This window comes from Colias eurytheme, chromosome 5, assembly GCF_061535395.1.
Source record: "Colias eurytheme isolate Ceu_HAF_F1 chromosome 5, ilColEury1 Martin Lab GWU primary, whole genome shotgun sequence".
Taxonomy (NCBI): Eukaryota; Metazoa; Arthropoda; class Insecta; order Lepidoptera; family Pieridae; genus Colias; species Colias eurytheme.
Window position 1 is genome coordinate 10733982 of NC_142984.1, and position 23381 is coordinate 10757362.

The window sequence follows — 23381 nt, forward strand, 5'->3', positions numbered from 1 at the left end:
TTAAATTTTTGGGTTACGTAATTACCCCCTCATTTTCCATATAAAATTAATTATATATAAAAATGAAACCCGTTTTCCGTTGTCGCGGCATCACGCGTGAACGTGTGGACCGATTTCGATAATTCTTTTTTATTATATTCCTTGAAGTACGAGGATGGTTCTTATGTAGAGAAAACGTACCACGGGCGAAGCCGGGGCGGACCGCTAGTAATATTATACTTTGTATTATATGTTGTTTTTTTTTTCATAATATTATACTTTGTATAAGTCGTATCTGAATGAAATTGCAAAGTGAATCTATCTGTATGTTTGATCTCTTATGAAGTTCTAAAAAGTGCATAGACCACTCTTTGTTTCGAAAACGTTAATAGGAAGCAAATATAAATTTGTTGAAACACTGTAGGTACTAGGTACATAAAAAAGAGCGGGTGTGCTGAGCACACGTGTTAGAAGTGAAACTTCTTTTGCATGATTCAAAGATACCAAAATACTCGCGCTTCAGTCGTCTTTGAAATTTTACGCTCAACGCGCCGAAAGAAGTTTCACTTCAAAACAATAATAATCTATATCTATACTAATATTTTAAAGAGGAAAGGTTTGTAATTATGTATGTATGTATGGTTTTCACGCATAAACTACTGGACCAATTTTGATGAAATTTCTTTAGACCCTGTGAAAGAACATAGGCTACCTTTTATTGCGAAATATGTACCACGGGCGTAGCCGGGGCGGACCGCTAGTCGTGAATAAACAAGGGATCAGTTTATATAAAACCCTTTAATAAGAAAGGACACGATACGAACGAAAAACTTACGTCATTTTCGGAAACGACAATCAACAAACGGTCGTTTAATCAACTGTCATTTTGTAAATGTACCGTTATTATCTTTCAATACAAAATTTTAATTAACAAACCTAAAAATGGAAACCTCTCGTGATAGTTATCAACAAGTGCAAATTCATAGTGAAAATGAAAATTTGACTACGAAACCTTGGAAAATTATGCAAAGACAGGTATTTTAATATTTATTAAACACTAGAGGTCCGCCCCGGCTTCGCCTGTGGTACATATTTCGCAATAAAAGGTAGCCTATGTCCTTTCTCGGGTATCAAAATATCTCCATACCAAATTTCATGCAAATTGGTTCAGTAGTTTAGGCGTGATTGAGTAACAGACAGACAGATAGACAGAGTTACTTTCGCATTTATAATATTAGTATGGATTTTTAAAAGGGTAATTGAAGGGAATTCGTTAAATAATATTTTTGCAAAATAAATATTTTGCTATCATCGTTGATCAAATGAGACCCACTTAGCACTTATGTTATGAAACATACGAGGTATTCCTTTACATATACCTTTTTATATATTACAAAAATGCTAAAAATCTTGTATAGGTACAATGTTTATAAAATTACGTTTCACTTTCTTTTTGCCTGTATAATTATTTTTAATCAAATTAACAATAATTTTTCAGGTTCTCGTTTCCAGTGCAGTATGGTCAAGTTTTTTTACTCTGGGGCTATTGTTCGGAACTCCGACAGTTTATATAGCTCAAAGGAGAAGAGAAGAAAACTCCACAGAAGCTATCTCTATTGAAATGGCATCATGGATAAGTAAGTCTTCAAAAAAGAAATTTCTACCAACCGGCGAATAAAATCAAGCAACTATTTGTATAACTCCTGCGTTATTCTGATATACAGGGTTACTTGTAAAACACCAGCAACACCCAATGGTAACAACATTTGTTCTACGACTTTTGATGATTTGTTAGATTTTATTTTCATACAAAAATAAATATTCATTTAATTTTCCGTTTGAATATTATATAAACGCTACGCGCATCCCAAAAATTACGTTGTTACGGAAGGGGGTGTCGCGTCGTCTTTTCGATAATGAATAGAACATAGACTTACATATGTTAGGAGAGTACAATAAAAGCTTTAAAAATCCTTTAAAAATAATTTATTGCGTTATGCCAATAGCCGTAGAACAAATGTGTTTTACAAGTAACCCTGTATAATCAATATTACTGGATTGTTCATCCAAATCCGTCCAGTAGGTAAATAGATTTTTCGTGAAAGAGTAACTAAAAATGAAACATCCATCTTCGCAAACTTTTTAATATGTATGAATAGTTACGTCATGAAGATTAAAATAATCTGTAAGGCAAGTAAAACCACATACAATTGGAAATTAAATTACTTTATTCATTAATTATGCATAAAAGCTGATAATTTACGCTAAAAAATTTTATTGAAGTAGTAGTAGTTTTTATGGTAATTGTGTACTGGTTTCTTTCTTTGCCAGGTTCTGCACACACCTACAGTGCAATACCGTTTTTCTTTATCATGGCAGCACTTTCCAAACACTTCGGACGAAAGAAGACTTATTTGATTGCGTGTAGCACGTCTTTCATTGGATTTATGACAATATATTTAAGTACATCTGTAATAGAAATTTTAATAGGCGAATGTATTTTAGGAGCTCTTCTAGCTTGTGATTTTATTATTTGTGGTATGGTATTAACAGAGTATACTTCTTCAAAATATAGAGGATTCTTCTTAACTTTTAAGTCGGCCACATTCGCTTGGGGCATTCTAGTGGCTAATCTAATTGGAATTTTCATAGACTGGAGACCGATAGACTTACTTGCCTGTATTTGTTCGGCTTATTCGTTTATAGTAGGTTTAACATGGCCAGAATCTCCGTATTGGTTGATAAGCAATAAAGATTATAACGCATGCTCCGAGTCACACTACTGGTTAAAAGGCAAAAATGAAGAATCTAAGAGAGAACTTAAAGAATTGATAAAAGCACATCAGGAACTAATTGAAGTAAAAATAGAACGAACTCGTCAACACCCAATTGTTAAATTGATAAAAAACCTAATTTCGAAGACGTTCTATAGGCCTTTTACATATTCAATATTGATGGCCAGTCTGTATTACTTTTCTGGTAAAATGGCTTGTAATGTTTACGCAATACAAATAATAAAGAGTGTTATAGATAATGATTCAGTGGCTAATACAGGCACGCTTATAGTCGACGCAGTTTGTGTTATCAGTATGTATTTTGCTAGCTTCCTCGTTAAATTTTATAGGCGCAAACATATGTTGTTGATTACTTCATCGACTGGTATTTTATTTTTATTTTTAATATCTGCTTACCTTTATTTAATCAAATGGAAATCGATCAAAGAAAATAAATATGTATTTTTGTTTTTATTGACGTTGTATATGATAGCAATAAGTTGTGGCCCTATAACTTTGTTACCGACTGTAATTACTGAACTGTGCCCTTTAAGGTACAGAGGTCTTTATATGTTGTGCACTAGTCTGTCTGGTAATATTATTTTAGGAACAGTGGTTAAATTTACACCGTATTTATTTACTTCTTTTGGACCGCATGGTGCATTTCTGTTCTATGGTGTTTCGTCATTATTCTTTTTAACATTGATATTATTTTTTGTGCCAGAAACCAAAGATAAAACAATTGTTGAAATGAGTTGTTTAATGAATCAGTAGATGATTATCAAATAAATTCTAAATACCGAACTGAAAATCAGAGCCACAATAAACCTTACTTATATTATAAACTTTTATTTTCATTCTGTTTTAAAAACCAAAATATTATTTCTAATAATGTAAATAGTTATATTAAATAAAAATATTTACAAACGATAAAGACGTATTGAATTGATAATATGCAAATTATTAAAACACGTCGTACATACTGTAATGAAGTCATTACAATTTGTAAATATGAACATTTGTTTTACACGAGTTATTTATATTCGTATTTGTTGATAACATTGATCAGTTAAGCAAGTATATATTTATACGCAATGTACATACATTTGTTAAATGTGTAAGGTATAAAAATTTAATATAAATTAAGTTTGTTTTATATTTGTCACCAATGAGAAAAACTTACTAAAAATAATTGTGATGCAGTTGTAATAACTTACAAAATAAAACACAAATTACCTTTAAACGTTTTACTAAAAAAAAACAATATACATGTAATATTTGGACATAGAAAATAATATAAAATGTAAAATTTAGTAGCCTTTGATTAAGGTTTACTGCAAACCAGTAACGTGTCTAACCCAGTCAGCATAATACGCTACATTGACATAGAACCCTAAACGGGCTGAATCACATGTATTGCCAATGAATGATGCCAACCCGACCAACACATTACCATCAGTTAAGGGACTGCCAGAATCACCCTGAAAGAAAGTCACATCAATAACATAGGACCTAAGTTATAACCTTGTGCCATCCCAAAAAATATTTTCAAGAAGGTCTGTGATCATAAGATAGACGAATAAACTTGAGTTGGACGTACTTTGCTAATTATTGAAAGAGTATTTGCCTTTCAGAAGGATTTTCTCATTTAAAATGGTTGTTCATTATATTATAGTTAATAATAATATTATTTTTACATTTCTAAAAATAAAGGTTCTAGCAATCAAAATGTTTTTACTTACAAAACATACCCCAGGAAGACTATTCGTTCTCTTTGCACAGATACTCATTTCTTCCAACTCGTCTTTGAATGCATATACAAAGAAGTGATATTGTGGAGGTATATGAGAAATACATTCTTGTGTCGTCAACCTTTTGACATCCATCTTTAATAGTTCTTTTGTTGCTTTTCCATCCTGAAAATATTGTTTGATTTGGATAACTAGTTTAAATATTAAATTGGTGTGAAGTCCCCATAGGAGTTAGTTTTATTATACTGTGTTTCTAAATATTATCAGTTTTATAGAAAGTGTCACACGTAGGCGAATCATATCCTACTGAACTAACGTTACATCTTAATGTTGCAATACATTATCTTCTTATGTAAGTTCAACAACATCTCTAGTCTCATTATTTACCTCTTTCAGTAAAATATTATAAACATCACCACCTTTTATAAGATAGTCCTTAAATCTAGAAACTAAATAAATATTTACCTCTCCAAGACCCCGGCCAACGAATGTCAGATTCGAGTTAGTATTCATTTGTCTCGGCAATTTTAAAGGCTGGACCTTCTTAGAGAAATTCAGAGGTTTCGACAGTTTCAAGATGGCAATGTCGTTCAATGGCACGCTCAGAATTATCTGATAATCCTTGTGTATTATTACATCATCATAGTGCACTATCTGGCTGTTCTGCTCTGTTTCTCCACCAACAAATACTATGTTTGCATTTTCTTTATTTCTGTAAATGTTATTTTATATATTATATGATAGTGTTATTAAAAAAAGTTACTATTCCATATTTTGGTATGTAAATTGGGAGTTCTGTGTTGTAACTTCCCCGAAGAAAATGTGATAATATTGAATATAATACGCTATGCACACAGATACCGTACAGAAGATTGGCGTAGTTCAGAATTTTCGGATTAAATCCTGTTTTAATGATTTCTAATTGGATGCCTTTGGACAATGATTTTTGCACAACATTCAGCAACATACTACATTAGAGTTAGGCCCCAGACAAATAAGACTAAATCTTTATTGTATATTAATTCTTCTGGGACGTATATTGTGTCCGTATGAAACACACACATACAGATCGTTCTAGAACTTACTCAGAATCTTCGACGCAATGGGCAGCGGTCAGCAGATATCTATCGGAGATGATGGCGGCACCGCAGTCGACCAAACCAGCGAAATATGGATGGTCCTCTATTCTCACTTCATCTCCATATAAGATACGAGGAAGAATATCCGCTGAAAAATAAGATATGTTTAATTTTAAAATCAATTATATAGGAAACCTAAAAGTGAAGAATAATGAAAAGTAAAAATGGTTTAATGTATTTTGATTATATTTGCACAATTAAATAAATTCAAGAAACCGAATAAGTACCTACTTAATAAATTATGTCTATTAAGTATTTTTTATTACCTCTACAATAACTACAAATAGTAACAAAGAAAACTTACGCAAGCCAGATTCTTTTGCATTTAAAAAGTTGAACAGTAAAACAAACACGAAAGCTTTATACAACATATTTGACTATTTAATTTACAATAGTATAAAAACTATATGATTTACTGATTTCAGTGATCCATATTTATACAAAATAATATAATTGAGGAATGCAACTGGAATGATTATACGTCATTGCTGATGAATATTATTGTTAAAAATTTTTAAAAACATAATAAAACTAAATTTTTGTGTTTGTTATAATATGTAATTTATTTCTACTAATAAATCTATACTTATAATAAATCTGTAGAGAGGCCAATTCTGTACATGAAATATATTAAAAAAAAACTATGAAGGGGTGATAAGGGATCGCTACTGATGCCAAAAATGCAATCAGTAAAATTTTTGTCTGTCTGTCTGTCTGTCTGTATATTCGTTATAGAAACAAAAACTACACGACGGATTTTAACCAAATTTGGCACAATTATTCTTCATACTCCTGGGCAGGTTATAGTAAAAGAATCATGTAAATCGGTGTAGAAACACCAAAGTTATACATGAAATACGCTATAAGTCATCGCGCGTGAATACAGAATCATGCAGCCATAAGGATTATTTTTGTGTATCAGTTGCCGCGTTCGACGCGCTTCGCGGCGGGAGCTATAAAAAGGCGACGGGTCTGCACCCGTTTCGCGTTGTCACGGCATCACGTGTGAACGGCTGAACCGATTTCGATAACTCTTTTCTATTATATTCCTTGAAGAACGAGGATGGTTCTTATGTAGAGAAAACGTAAATATGTACCACGGGCGAAGCCGGGGCGGACCGCTAGTTAATAATAAAATTATTAGTATAGTATAAAAATGATTTTATTATAGACTAGCTGTGCCCTGCGGTTTTACCCGCAGTACTCCATTCCTGTTGGTCTTAGCGTGATAATATATAGCCTACCTATAGCCTTTCTCGATAAATGGGAGCCTTTCTCAATATACACATGTGTATAGATAGGTATGTGAAATGTTGCATTTTGGTGCTATTTACATTTTCGAATTACTATAGCTTTTAGCTTTTTTTCCTGGTCCGAGTGGCAGTAAGCCGCTGGATGGCCGCCGGTGACCGGTCGTGATGGATAATCTTGATGGAGGCCTTTGTCCAGCAGAGGACGTCCCACGGCTGTCACGACGACGACGACGACGACAGCTTTTACGATATGAGATGGCAATAGCCTGTCGTCGAAAATTTTTGTGTTTAGTATATTTCATTACTCCATAAACTTAATAGGGTCAATGTGGGTAATTGTGAACAGGTGTGATTGGAAACATCTCCACCTACTAAATCCCTCACTATGTTCTACCAAAACGTAAGAGGTTTACGTTCAAAGTTAGACAAAATATGTAAAATATCGGTATTAAGTGAGCGCTTTGATATATACGCTTTGACTGAAACTTTTCTTAACAGTGGTGTTAGTGATTCGGAAGTATTTCCCGCCGGTTACTCCTTGTTTAGAAAAGACAGAGCTGACGATTCTGGATGGGGTGGAGTTTTATTAGCCTTTCGTGACTGCTACAACGTCAAAAACATTAGTATAAATAGCGGTGATCTAAATTGTTTAGAGATTTTAGCTTTATCCGTTAAAATTAAGTACATGAATTTTGTTTTTTGTGTTTTGTACATACGACCTAGTTCCAGTGATGAAATCTACTGTAAATATTTTGAAATTTTAGAAGACTTGTGTATTCGATTTTCGCAGCATAAAATCATTATTTTTGGCGATTTTAATTTAAACTCTGCAAGTAGAAACGTACTTACTCACTATAAAAACATGTTAGCATTGTGCAAGTTTAGTCAAATTAATACTGTTCCTAATGTAACCGGTAGTATGCTAGGTTTAATATTGTGTAATTTTAATACTGATTTACAATTGATCGATGACCCGCTACCGCTTGTACCCAAGGATAATTATCACCCCCCGCTTTTAGTAAAATTAAGTTATTTGAGCCAACCACAGAAATACAAAACTCCGTCTGTGTGTAGACAATTTATCTTGCAGTCTAATGAGTGGAATTTTCGTAAGGCGGATTTGAACAAACTATATTCGCGTCTCGAATTATTAGACTGGCGTGATATGTATGAATATGGTAATGTAGATGATACGATTGAATTATTTTATAAAAAAATTTACGAGTGTATTAATGAATGCGTTCCCACAAAACGCAACCCCACATTTAATTCAAGATTTAACTACCCAGTATGGTTTACATCAGACGTAATTAGTAACATTAAAACTAAATATTTTCATCTAAAAAAGTATAAAGAAAATGGTACACAATTTAATAAGGAAATGTTTAGATATTATAGAATTAAGGTTAAAAACTTAATACATATTGCTTATTCTACCTACACGAATCAATTAGAATTTAACATAAAAAATGATCCATCAAATTTTTTGAATTTTATTAAACAACAGCGCTCGTCCCACTCTCAGCGTACCGAATATGAATATAACGGGAACCTTGTCTCAGGTGTCGACGCTGTTAATGCTTTTGCTACTTATTTCCAGTCGGTCTTTTTGAAAGATAAACCTCAACTTAGTCCGAATAACATCTGCTCACATCCCGATAAGGATTCCTCGCGTGTATCTATTAGCTACATCTCCAAGTCCGAAATACAAAATGCTGTTCGACGTCTTAAACCACGCTCATCTGCAGGACCCGATGGCATTCCTCCTTATCTCATTAAGGACTGCATATCTGTTTTTTTACAGCCACTTCACTTCTTATTCAACATGTCGCTTTCGTCCGACACATATCCTAATGAATGGAAAAAGTCGCGCATTATACCAATACCCAAAAGTGGCTGTAAGTCCCAAATTAATAACTATCGCCCTATAGCTGTAGCTTCTTGTTTTGGAAAATTATTAGAGATAATTTTAAATAATAATCTGACGAATCAGATTCGCTCACTCTTGTGCGATCCTCAACATGGATTCCGGTCGAAACGTTCTACGACAACAAATCTCATCAATTTTGTCGATTATACTGCAAAAGCACTCGATAAAAAAAGACAGGTTGACGTAGCTTATTTTGATTTTAAAAAGGCTTTCGATCGCGTAAATAATGATGTTCTTTTATCGAAATTTTCTAAATTTGGTTTTACACCCAAGTTGATAAAATACTTCGCTAACTATTTTGATGGTCGCGTCCAATACGTCCAACTCGGACGTCTACGTTCCGATCCTTATTCGGTGCATTCTGGCGTAAGTCAGGGCAGCACCTTAGGACCTACTCATTTCTTGGTCATGGTAAACGACCTTCCTAATGTACTAAGATCAGCCCAATGTCTCATGTTCGCAGATGACTTAAAACTATTTTTAACTATCGAATCTTATTCCGATTGCTTATCTTTATAAAATGACATAATAAATTTGACTTCTTGGTGCCATGAAAATCAATTAGAATTTAATATTTCAAAATGCAACATAATGACATACACTCGCTCGCGTTCACCTATTGTATATCCATACAGCTTAGAAGGCACAACGCTGCGCAGAGTCGACCACATCCGCGATTTAGGAATACTTTTTGACAAAACGTTAACGTTTAATGAACATATTGAGGCTGTGTGTCAAAAAGCGTACAAATCCCTCGGCTTTATCGTACGGCAATCGGCGAGGTTTCAGGATAGAAACACTGTCGTCGTATTGTACTCGGCCTTCGTACGCAGTATATTGGAATACAATGCAATAATATGGAGCCCTCACGAAAAGAAATACACTCTACTGCTTGAGAGGGTTCAAAGAAAGTTTGCTCGTTATTTGTATTTAAAACTTTACGGATATTATCCTTACATGTATCCATCTCTTTTCGTAATAGGCATGGTTGGCTTAAATACACTTGAATTGAGACGAAAACTTGCTCTCTTAATTCACTATTACTTATTATTAAATAATCGCGTCGACAATCCTGTCGCTTTGGGTATGTGCGGGTTGTGGGCGCCGCCTCCCGGCGTGTCGCTGCGCCGCCGGCCGCTGTTCGCGGAGGCCTGTGTGCGGACGCAGGCGGCCGGCACCGCTCCGACACACTCGGCCCTTCATCTGTTAAATCGTGTGCTGGCCTCCGATGCCACAATTGACATTTTTGCTAGCAGTACAAATACTGTCCTAGACCTCTGTATCAGGTACTTGGATGCACATAGTATGTAACTCCATTTTGTTTGTATTTTTGTTAACATATTGTTACTAAATTCTATCATCTATGTATGCTTTGGTATTATTACTGTAAGTACAAAGAATGATTCTGTTTCAATCAATAAATAAATAAATAAATGAAGCAGATTTAGGCGTTAACATACCAAAATATAAGAATAACTTTTATGCACACAACATGGTAGATATTTTAAATCGTAACACCAAATAGTTTATCTTCTAATTTTGTATTTACTTCAGAATGTTATTACGCGAATAACGACGTAATTTTAGTATACTGATATGTAAATTATTAAAATAACGTTTAACATAAATGTTATGAGCCCATTTAATGGTAATTAGCTCTACATCTCTCTTTATTTTTACACATGTCATCTATTGCATACTCAATTTTCTATTTGTTTAGAATTTTGATAAATTCAAAGTGATTATTTCTAGAAATATGTAAGTATTTTTTGTTTTTGTATTTTAAGGGTAAACTCAAACTCAAACTCAAACATTCATTTATTCAATTAGACTACTATTTAGTAGCACTTTCGAATCGTCATTACATAGTATTTTTATCATTTACCACCGATTCGGAAAGCAGTATCTATGGAGAAGAATCGGCAAGAAACTCCATAGTTGCTCTTTTAAAATAATGTCAATAAATTTACATAATATGTAACTTATATCTAACTACATAATATGCCAAAGAACTGTCCTGTGGTTTTTACGCAACAACCCTCCATGGGTCTTTATCGTCCATATATTCCTGAATACTGTAGTACGCTCTCTGAACTAGTACATTTTTTATGTAAGTTTTAAATTTAGAACTACTAAACTCTTTAATATTGTGAGGAATTCTATTGTATAAGCGTATACCTTGACCCATAAATGAATTTTTAACTTTAGCTAATCGGAAAAATGGCATTTCAATTCTATTCCTGTTCCTTGTGCCATAATCGTGTCTATCTCCTACTCTTGTGTGTAAGTCAGAGCTTTTGTGTACATGCAAAATATTATTAAATATATACCGTGATGGTACAGTAAGGATACCAGTATTCTTAAAATGATGAATGGTAATAGGTACATCTCGATCAATGCCTTCGCAGTTTATAAACTGATCGGCAGTCTTATAATTTTGACATTATCCACCGACTTCAAAAAAAGAGAAGGATACGACTGCTTTTTTGGGGTTTATTTTATTGTTTTATTTGAAAGACCTTCAGTATCTTCCGGTTGATCCCATTTTTTTTTTTTAATACAATAGTGTTAATTAATTACAATTATTATTGTCACATAAAAACAAAGAGATAATAATATTAAGATAATAAACTATAGATATATTGAATGCTATAAAATATGAAAAAAGCTTCTTTAGAAAAGATAAAACACATAAATTGCTTCAATTACTTATTATATTCAATTTTATTAAATTATCAGATATCATAATAACGCTAGACGGCATTCATGATATTATTCCCGGCTAATCTCTCTCTACAAGATCTCACGATAACACAGGACCAGAGGTATATCCTTGTGGTACACCAAAAATCTTTAGTCAATAGAGGATACTACTAACAGGCCGAATTTAGGCCTCTAGAATTTTGGTAAAAACATCATTAAAAATATACTCAGAATACAACAATGTGTTTCATTTTGTTTAACATTAAACTACTATTCGGCGTCAAGCGTTATAGGGCGATATAAAGTTTCAAATTCATTTAAACTTGTCCCATTATTTTGTTAGTATTTTAATTCCTCCTGTTGAATGTTTATTTTTTTCGTTTATAAAAAATATGCTTAACTAAATAAGTTACAATAGCATTAATAAAGTAGTGTCTACATAAAATAAAAATCACAAATATGCTTCAAATGTTTATTATGTTAAAAATCACTATAAAATGTAACTCGACTCTCCTTTCATTCTTCCCTTGAAGTTTTACTGCAAACCGGTAACTTTTCTAACCCAGTCAGCGTAGTACGCTACATTGACGTAGAACCCTAAACGGTTTGCATGACAATTTTCACCACCGTATGAAGCCAATCCGACCACCACGTTACCATCAGTTAAGGGACTGCCAGAGTCACCCTGTAAGAAAGTCATAAATTATTAATAATAGAGGACCTAGAGTGCCTTGTGGCACCCCAGAAAAATTATTTCGACAAACGAGATTCAAACGGTGATGACTGTAATTGGTAAATTTGTTTTTTTTTTTTTTTATTTAAGTATTATTATTAAGAAGTAAGATCTTATATCTTGACTTATCAAAGGAAAACAATTTCTGGCACATATTCACATTTTTGTTAACACTGTTAGAGTTGTCGTACACATTACGATAATTAATTATTATTCAAAAAATATTAATGGTTAGTAAAATTGTCTATGTATACTTATTATTTACATACACTGCATATACCGGGCATGTTATTGGTTCTCTTAGCACAAACGTTGATTTTCGACAATATGTCCTTGAATTGATATATGTAGTGATTGTACTGTGGAGGCACAAGTGAAATGCACTCTGATGGAGACAATCTCTCTACATCCATCTTTAATAATTGTTTTGTTGCTTGACCGTCCTGAAAGAAATCATGTAGGTATATAAAAATTTAGTTATGTCTATAGAAACTGTAATTTAAAGGATATGTGGACACATAGTATCTAGGGCGTTAGATATTTGCTTCTTTCCAACTTATGGCGATGAATGATTTACCAATGTATAAATTTTATACCATAAAAAGGTATCACGCAGCAGTCGTGACTTACGGATTGCTGTTTGTAAACCAACAAGCTTATAAAGACTGATTTGATCACTTTTAACCGAATATAAAAGCGCAGTAAATATTGATTTACCTCCCCATTACCCCTGCCAACGAACGTCAAAAAGGACTTCGTAGAGTCTTGTCTCGGCAATTTTAAGGGCTGGATTTTGCTGGAGAACTTCAAGGGCCTGGCCAGTCGTATCACAGCAATATCATTGAAAGGGATCCCTTGAATAAGATGATAGTTTTCGTGAAGTATCACTTTGTCGTAGTAAACCATTTGGCTATTCTGGATCGTTTCTCCACCCACATATGCATAAGTCGCAAATTGCATTATCCTGAAAATTGGTTTTAATATAACTCTTGTTAATATCTTCAAGTATAGAGTAAACGGGTACCTTCTAGGCGAGATCACACATCCACATCAAGCGAGATTGTGGTTAAGCGCTTCCCTATTGTCAATAAAATAAGAAAAGTCTTTCAACTACTAAGAATTTAAAATGACTGTTCTTACTCTACACCTTTCTCGATACTCAAGTAGCTTAAACTCATTTAAACATAGTAGACAGCAGATATGGCAGACCACAGGATTAAGAGCCAGTGAACATAAGGTGCAATATGGAAAGAAAATATTTTATAATTAAAATAAAAAATTAAAGTAACTAGAACATACCAGGGTTGAGCAACACAATGGCCAGCAGTCAGCAGATATCTGTCCGAAATGATGGCAGCTCCACAGTTTATCAAACCAGCGAAATATGGATGATCTTCTATTCTGACCTCCTCTCCATATAAAATACGAGGCAGAATGTCCGCTTAAAGTAAAATTTTGTTAAGAATTAAAAGACGAATAAAATCGAAAAATATTTGAAGGACCAAAGATTAATGGAATCAAAAATCTCTATAAAGACGAAAAAAATAAAAACAGATTGAATAGTAGTAATAATGCTTTTCTAAACTATGTTCAGATTTAAAAGTGAAATACGAGATAAAAATTATTGTATCGAAATAATTGATATTGATTTCTAAAAAGTTAGAGACACTCTTCAGCTTGAAATTTCTGTAATACGAAAGAAAATACGATTTTGAATAAACTAGTATATTTAGGGAGCAATTAGTAATTATATCGTTATTATATTATCATTTGTTTGAATGAAAAATTGTATCCGACGACTATCTAAAGTCTATCTAAAAGTAGATAAGAGTCTAGACGTATTCATGAAACTTGAAGTCCAACTTTAAGAAGAGCCTTCGATAATCACGCAATATAACTTTGCAACTAGGTCTTAACAATTCAAAGAATAAAAAAGTTCTGTTAACATTTTTTTTGACTTGTAAATAGGCCTGGATATGATCGGGTAAAAATCGAATCAACAAAATCTAAAAAGTTATTTTTTAGCAAACAGGAACTTTACTAATCCGAGAGAAAACAAGCTGAATCCATACTTTTATATTATAAATGCGAAACTCGCGAACTCTGTCTGTCTGTTACTCAATCACGCCTTAACTACTGAACCAATTTGCATGAAATTTGGTATAGAGATATTTTGATACCCGAGAAAGGACATAGGCTACTTTTTACCCCGGGACATAGGATAGGTTTTATTCCGGAAATCCCACGGGAACGGGAACTATGCGGGTTTTTCTTTGACTGCACGGGCGATGCCGCGGGTGGAAAGCTAGTTGAAAATAAAAGAATTAATTCGTCAAAATACTTACGTAACCCAGGGTCTTCCGCATTTATGTAATTATACAGTAGAACGATAAATAATGTTTTAAATAACATTGTTATGTACTAATCATCTATTAGTATAAAAACAATATGAAATACTAATTTCAATAATCGATATTTATACAAAATATTTTAATAGAGGAATGCAACTGGAATTCAAATACGTAAGTAAACATAAAAATTATTGTTACAATTTACTAAACATGATAAGATTGAGGAATTATATTTTAAAAAATTTCATATATTTTCATAGTAAAATATCTTTTTGTTTAGACAACCTGGAATTAAATTTTAATTTCCATTTAAATAAAAAAACTTATTACAATTAACTTATAAATATTATTTTCGTTCATACCCATCTGAAATTGCTGAGCCCTTTGTGTAATGAATTCACAGACCAACAGATAGGTCAATTCCATTACCAAAAAAGATTTCAAACATTTCTCCTTCATAATCCTCTTTACTTAAAGTCGATCAATATGTTCTTGTTCTAGAATTATCCTCAACCAATTCCGATCCAAAACTATACCCAGAAACTATTAATCAAAGTATTTCTTTCCATACAAAAAAATATTGTATAGCTTCAACCGATACATTTCAATTGTTCGAAGCCAGGACCCGTAAAGACATAAAATGTATCCAAAGGAAATGAGATTTTGCCAATCAATACGGGACTTCTGCTCGCTTATTATTTATTACTTATATGAGATTTTTTCAATTTACCATATACTTACATAGGTAATGGTTATTAGAACTGAACTTCATTTGGGTCCTTTCCTCTCTTTAACCCACTTCAAAGAATATCAAATCAGCGAGAAATGTGTACTGAAAAATATTCATATGAGATTCTTGCTCTCTGCTCTTTTCTTACATTTTCTAAGTCTAGCTCAAAATATTTCAACGATACCTTTACGAAAATTATATTTCTTGAAATATTTAACTTTTTAACTACAATTACATTACTTACGTACGTACGTTAAAACGAACAAAAATAGAAATAAGCTAGATGACGAAAATTTACGAATACCTAGCTGAAAGCAACACCAATAAAGACCCTGACTGCATTGCGAAAAAGCCCTCTTTATTACGCCCGTCACATTCCCGAATTTGAAGACAAGTTACAATTATAAACTCCTCAAATTATTCATTCCGAACGCGTCTAATCACAAAATTATTTCTCTTTCCACTCGAGAGAGCGTCCGAATGCGAATAAATTGTGAAATTTAAAAAAGATCAATGCCTTATAATCGAGTATCGGTTGAATCGACCGTAAATTCGCTATGGACGTGCCTAGACTCGGAATTTGTGAAAGTTTCAGTTGCAGAATAAATAGCTTGTATATTCATTAGTAGTGTTTGTTACAGTTTTCTATGCGGGAATATAGTTGACCAGCAATCTCTGAATTCCTGGTATTCCAACGGGCAGTTTTGGCTGTAATAGTTTTGCTCCAAAGTTGATGTCATTTAAATGCCTGAAATATTTTAGTAATATAAATGTTGTACTATGAACTGGTAAAATTCTATTTTCAGGTAAGTTTTTATCGAGATAAATATTTTTAGCGAGTTAAATCAGCATTTTATAAATGGACTACTAAAAAAAATTAGATTTCTACGTAAATCTAATGTTGGGTCCTAATCTATAGTAGTACATACAATTTATGTATTTCTGAACCAAACACAACTTGATCTTGTTTTTACTAAATTCGTTCTATGTTTAGTTCATTTAATTAAAACTTGAATATCATAGGACGATGTGTGGCTTCGTACAAACTGTGGTTCTGACTTTACGTTTAATTTTGGTTTTGGACAAGTCTAATTACCTGTGGAATAGTTAAATTAGACAAAACCACAGATAATTAAAAAATATAATAAATATAGATAACAAAGAAAAAAGTAGAGCATAGATTTATCTAGTTTTTATAAGAACATGGATAGTAAGTTTTAATAAATCCTTTCAGTCTCGCAATGTTCTTTGCGTTAACTTCATCACTCTGAAACGTTTTAAAGTAAACTAGCTTCCGCCCGCGGCTTGGAACATCAAAATTTTATACATCGTGGATCATATCGAAGGAGAGAATGTTTCTATTGCTAATACTTGTACGTTGATAACGGTCAGCGAGCCATTATCAGTATCATGAATGAGATTATTTTTCACAAAATAATCTCATTCAATAAGTATGTAATCTTTCATATTGATAATAATCAATATGAAAACGTAAGTAAGTAATTACTTACGTTTTCTTCCTATACTATAAAATACACTCGTATAATAAAACAGATTTGTTTCCCTTAATCTGTGTATTTAAAACTAACTGCCAAAATGTTACGACAGTACAGTATAAATAAATAAAAATCGCATTTGGCACACACTGTATCGAGGCTTAAGCTATCCAGATACACATAAAATGAGATATAAAAATGTATTGTAAGAATTAGTATTTAAAGAGATGCGAAGGTACAATGGTTTTATCTGGTCCGACTTGGCAAAGTCAGCTATTGCCTTCTGTTGTGAGAAAATTAAATTACCCCATTAAGTGCTTGCCTTTTACGGGTGCTTCAGAGGAACGGCGGTTTTTATGGGCGGGAGATTAGGCAGCATAGAGCGATGAATGTTTAAAGTAAGACATTCTTATTCATAGATATAAGTTACATATTATATAAATTTAAATTGTTATATTGACTTAACTGAACTGAACTATGGAGTTCCTTGCCGGTTCTTCTCCATAGATACTGCTTTCCGAATTGGTGGTAATTGTTAAAAATATGTAATGACGATTCGAAAGTGCTTCTAAAAGAAGTCTAATTGTTGAATAAATAAATAATTTAGATTGATATATCTAAAGAAAGAGACAACCAGTAAAAGAAGATGAAATAAATTTTCTGAGGTAGAGGTGTAGAGATATGATAGGTAGACCTACTGTTTGTGACAAGGAACAATCATCATGTATAGTTTCGTCATTTAAACTACATTTATGTGAAAGTGAAACATGCATATTCGGTACTCAAAACATTTTGTTAACATTTTCAATCTTCAAATATTTTCTAGAGATATAATCTGTTAGAAATAAAACGCGACCGACAACCGTACGTATGAAACGCCGTAACCCATTTCGAGTCGATTGAGCGGACTGAGTAATGTATTCTTAACTCGCTGCGTACATTAGAGGCATCTTGCATTTGTTGTTATGTCTCTAAATGCGCACTGAATTTGGTTATAAATTGACTTTAATGTTTCGCGAAAAATTCCTGCGTTAGCCGGAGAGTTAATGAAATTTTTGAATAATGCAAACTTGAAGCTTTGAGGTAGAGGTTAAGATTTGTTATGTAAATATTTCTTGACGATACAAGCATGTTTCTACTTCTATTATATAGTGATTAGTACATTAGGATTATAATAACTAGATGCTAGGTTCTTAAAAGTTTTGCTCCTTGGTTGGACCGCCTGGACGTAATGAAAAATAGTCTGAATCTAAAAACTGCAAGCGATCAATGCATATTTTTTAGATAGTTTTGTAAATACAATTATGAAGTCTAGACATAATATAGTCCAATATTATAGTCCAAAACATATGTTTTATATACTATATAGACTATATAGTCTCGACATAAAGAAACGGAGGATTTTATTTTTGCAATTGCTAGTCATCTACAATAGATCCTTTCAAAATTACAACAAAGTGTGACAATTAAAACATTGGTCTACTAATTATTCAGCATTGATACCTGTTTATGCTTTCCACGCAACATCTTGTCAAACTTTGCAAATTAATTAAGGCATATTAATTTCGCGAATTTCGCGGAATACAGTGTCAGGCCCATTTACACTTGGCTGCGATCGTTTCTCGATCTCTCCTCAACCACACAATACGATGCTACAGCGGTTCTCAAAGTTTTAGAACGAAATTTATTTATTTATCTTCTTGTCTTTTATTCGTGTGCGATTTTATATTGAGGTAGAAATAAAAAGGTAATATAAGTTGTGTTTAAAATCCGTGAAAAAGTCTTTAATTTTCTAAAAGAAAACATTTATCTGTTCTGATAATTTGTGGAAATTATTATATTTCTAACTAAAATAAAAACCTATAACAATACTTTGTCGTATCACTTCTTATGTATTTTGAATAATACCTTTTAAATTTTGATCTGAATTATTGACTTATCATTTTTATGTTCCTATCAAATATCAGCAGGAGGACGCTAGATGATCTAAAATATAAATCACTTATAAGAGATACTTATCTGTATACATTCCAACACTATATCTTTATCGGCACAAATCAGTAGCCTTCACTTGAGTTTATTTTTATCTCAAAGATAACCAATATAAATACTTGTAAATGTAGGTTTCGTACAACTCTGACCTTTTTTTTGTAAGGAATTCCCCTTTTTTATTAACATAATATCATAACCTACGGCAGTTCTTTATCAAATTATATGTATAAGAATAAACTACGTGCCAATGACAGCGAAAGTATATACTTAAGTATATACTTCACTTTTCTTTAGTTAAATGATATGCATGTATTCATTGCGCTGGTTCCTTGGAAGAAATTGCTTCTTAACTATAAGGCCTTTTGCATCAACATCCTGCTTTTCTTTTTATTTTTTTATCTATTTTATACAATAAAGTTTATAAATAAATACTTGTACATGTCCTTTAGGGACAAGAGATCTTTTCCTTCTGTTTTTTGTCTGTTTTCTGATTAATATAAACTACTACCGGTCCGCCCCGGCTTCGCCCGTGGTAGGTATTTACGTTTTCTCTACATACGAACCATCCTCGTACTTCAAGGAATATAATTAAAAAAAATATCGAAATTGGTCCACCCGTTCACGCGTGATGCCGTTACTACGCGAAACGGATTTCATTTTTATCTATACTAATCTATACATATAATAAAATCGTAGGAAAGTCAAAACTGTACATTGAATATTTTTTTAAAAGAATACATAATCCATGACCTATAATCGATATAGAAGCCAAAAATATAGTTTTTAGAATTTTTGTCTGTTTGTCTGTTTGTCTGTTTGTCTGTTTGTCTGTTTGTCTGTATGTTTGTCCGAGCTAATCTCGAAAAGTACTGCATAGATTGACTTCAAATTTTGCATGAATATTACTAACAGGTCGTGTGAGGTTTTTTTAAACATATTATCATGCTATCACCTCCGGGGGAGGAGCTGTGAACCTTTACTTTTCTTACGTATTCCGTGTACTACGACAGCGTACAATCTAAAGACTCATGTTTAAATGTTGTTTTTGAGTAAGCCATGCTATTATCTAGCTTTACACTATAAAAACTACGTCATTTACGTAATTTGGGCAGAGAAACTGTTTAATGAATCTTAGTACTATAAAGACAAATTTGATTCAGCGCCATCTATGAGATTTCGTAAAAATCAAATCAATTTACATGTTATCACTACTGAACACAATGTTAAAAATTAATAATTTAAATATAATTATGTTATTTATTTATTTAACTCTTTAACCCATAATAAATCTTCCCTTCCCTATAAGGTGCGCTTATATAATTCGTGTGAATATACTACATTTTTAAAAGTGAGGGTAGATGTATATTATTTTAAGTCAAACTAGACACCATTACAGTTAATCTAATATTGATTGTGTTCATTGGTTACATTTTTAAAAATCTTCGTGTTTTAATAATTCGATCACGAGGCGGGACTCTAATACAAAAAGGTTAGTTCGTTGATAATTATTATTCCTTCATCATTTACATGTTGTTAGTAAAAATATACTTTGACTGTTAATACTTTTGTTCAGTATTTATCTGTATGATTATTGCTTGGTAATTAATATATTTTCATGTCGTATACCTAATTATAAACATAAGTGTGATGTGAAACTAGCTGGATTTATTTTTACACACTCACAGTCTTATATTTTGTGTTAATGTTAAAATAGTATTAATAGTGTAAATCATAATATTTTTTCAAAGTTAAAAATATTTCCTTTTTTCTGATGGTGTTGCCATCGAATTAAACCGCGCTGTCGTTTCGTTCACAAAAAGTCATGTTATTAGGACCGAATATGTAGCCGCCTCAACTTACGGAAACGAGAGTAACCTGCAGCTGCGTTGTCTGTTAGTTATTATATAGTCGAATTTAACGTTACATGGAAATTGGAATCTAAATATATGTATACCTACTTATATTAAATCTGTAGAGGTCAATTCTGCACATGAAATATATTTCCTAAATAACTATCACGAGGTGATTAGAGATCGACATCGACGTCAAAAATGTTTGTCCGTCTGTCTGTCTGTATAACCGTTATAGAAACAAAAACTACTCGACGGATTTAAACGAAACTTGGTACAATTATTTTTCATATTCGTGAGCAGAGCAGCAACTCCATTTTTAAGCTTTCGTCGCGTGTGCGTTCTTAATGCGTGTATCTTAATGGTTAAAGCTACACAGAAATCAAGTATGAAAGAAATGTTCTCCATATTATATAAAAAATATCTCTCGACATCATAAATGTCTATCTTTTATGGTTGAGCTTAGGAGTTCAAAGCTTTCTGATTATATTTGTCTACTAGCTGTCCCCGCGACTTCGTTCGCGTGGAATAGTGACTATGGGACCTATGACCATGGGCTCAGGGTGGGGCAACAATAAAAAATCATTTTTATTTTCATGCTCCCACTCCCGCGCCCACTCGCACTCCCACGCCATATGCCACGTTCAGTCCTAATCCCACACCCACGCCCACTCCCCTTCACAATTAGTACCTACCAGATCAAAGCCAGGGTAAGCGCCCCACCCAGCCCCACCGTGGCTACGCCCATGCTGAATTACTACGTAACATACAATTATTGAGTAAATACGTACAACCATACTGTACTGTTGTACTACCATAAATAATTAAAAGAATTTATTAAAATTTCTTACTAAACTGAGCTAAAAAACTTACGTACCAAATTATTAAAGAAAATCAAGAAATGAAATGCCTAACCTATACCAAATAGTTACTACATATTATTGTAATTAAAAATTATGATTAGTATATAATATCGAAAATCAAAAAAGAAATGCCTAACTAATTCTACGTAAAATTTCTTTTAAATTATGTCATATTATTTTTTAGGAACCAGGGGGGGGGAGAGGAGCAAATTCTATTTCCTTCCTTTCTTAAACTGATGTTTTTAATAATCTATGGTGTAGCCAGTAGCCACTGATCAGCTTAATCGATACTCAGTTTTTATCAAATCCAGAAACAAATCCAAATTAGATGTTTCCTGTCTCACGCACGTAACTAAAGGCTGAAGAGAGAGAGAGCACGTAACTAAACCGTTGAGACGAAGAAAAGTGTATAGAAAAAGGAATAAATAATTTCATAAACTTCCCGACGATCTTTAAAAATAAATTATAACTTTCATTTTTTTCATTCCCACTTTTACCCCTATGTAGATATAATAAATGGATGAACCAATTTTGATACACTTTATCTAAGAACCAGCGTCGGAAAATATTCTGCCTAACAAAAAAAACCGCATCTAATTCGGTTTACCTGTTAGCCAGCTACGGTGCCATAGACAGACACACACACACACACAGAAATACATAGCGGTCAAACACATAACACCAGTCTTTTTGCGTCGGGGGTTAAAAATATAATACGACATAATTTAAAGGACATTTTATGTGGAAAATTTACCTATACACCAGGGTAGATAATTTTTGAAACAAAAAAGAATCGCAGTAGGATGAAACCCATTAGAAAAGGATATGATAAAAATGTAAGGAAAAATAAATTACGGTCAATCGGAGTTCGGGAAGTGCGAGGGGGGGAGCTTTTAAGAGAAAAAAATGGTTTCTCTCGATTTCTCGATAATAATAACCTGCTAATTTTTTTCTACATATTTTAATTGTACAGACATCACTTTTCCACAATTTTATTATATGTATTGATGATGATGATTGAGATTATAACACTCTTAGTCCGTTTTAACTTAATTTTTATTCACCCGCATCAGTGCCACCTAAAAAATCTTTATATATCGAAATTCGAGCAAAGTTAAGAAAATGAGAAATAAGAGTTCTCAAGGATCGTTAGAGATAATAGGCTTACTATTGACCGAAAACAACATGTGTTATGCCGAACCTGAAACCGCTTCACAACGAGAATTGCGGCTCACAGCTGACCGCGAACGGCATGTACTATCCTGTGAGACCGAAACCTTCACTGAGAGGGTATATATAACGTCTCACAGCTGATCGCAAATGGCATATTGTACTATCCCGTGAGACCGAAACCCTCACTGAGAGGGAATTACGTCTCACAGCTGATCACGATCGTCATATTTTATCTCGAGAATTCTGAAACTTTTACTCAATATGAAGACCGTTTGACAAATAATAGGGTGCACCATAATATTATTCGATCTCTCGAAGATGAACATGAGCATAAGCAATGACTAGAGTAGGGACGCGAATATTACCATTATTTGAGACAAGAACGATTAATAAGTTTGTTTAATGAAAGATTAAGAATTGAAACTATTGGTCTCTTTAAACGGACGAATAGCGAGAGGCCCGTCTTACTGCAGACAGATTTCGACATAGTCTTAATGACGAGACAAATATAAACATAGTGGTTAGGGAGCCAGGTGCAAATTTGGTTAACTATTTCCTCTCAAGAGATAATTCGTCAGACGCATGAGAGTATAGTATTATAAAGCCTCGTGAACGTCAGCTGGCGCTCGGTTGGGGGGGTGAGCGGTTGTAGCCTCCCACGCAC

At 33.0% G+C, this 23381-nt stretch overlaps 3 protein-coding genes across 3 annotated transcripts; 1 reads left to right on the forward strand and 2 right to left on the reverse strand.

Annotated features, from left to right (window-relative positions):
• Positions 1 to 921: 921 nt before the first annotated feature.
• Positions 922 to 3527, forward strand: LOC149908648 (facilitated trehalose transporter Tret1-like). Its single transcript, XM_090102228.1, has 3 exons — positions 922 to 1014; positions 1478 to 1616; positions 2311 to 3527. Exons 1-3 carry the CDS (start codon positions 922 to 924, stop codon positions 3525 to 3527), a joined length of 1449 nt encoding a protein of 482 aa, XP_089958354.1.
• Positions 3528 to 4084: 557 nt separating this feature from the next.
• LOC149908649 (trypsin-1-like) lies at positions 4085 to 6014 on the reverse strand. The gene is made up of 5 exons (XM_090102155.1): positions 5948 to 6014; positions 5590 to 5731; positions 4970 to 5216; positions 4496 to 4669; positions 4085 to 4234 (listed from the first exon to the last, which is right to left on the reverse strand). Exons 1-5 carry the CDS (start codon positions 6012 to 6014, stop codon positions 4085 to 4087), a joined length of 780 nt encoding a protein of 259 aa, XP_089958281.1.
• Positions 6015 to 12064: 6050 nt separating this feature from the next.
• LOC149908650 (chymotrypsin-2-like) lies at positions 12065 to 14674 on the reverse strand. The gene is made up of 5 exons (XM_090102008.1): positions 14608 to 14674; positions 13562 to 13703; positions 12980 to 13226; positions 12532 to 12705; positions 12065 to 12214 (listed from the first exon to the last, which is right to left on the reverse strand). Exons 1-5 carry the CDS (start codon positions 14672 to 14674, stop codon positions 12065 to 12067), a joined length of 780 nt encoding a protein of 259 aa, XP_089958134.1.
• Between the last annotated feature and the right edge of the window lie 8707 nt (positions 14675 to 23381).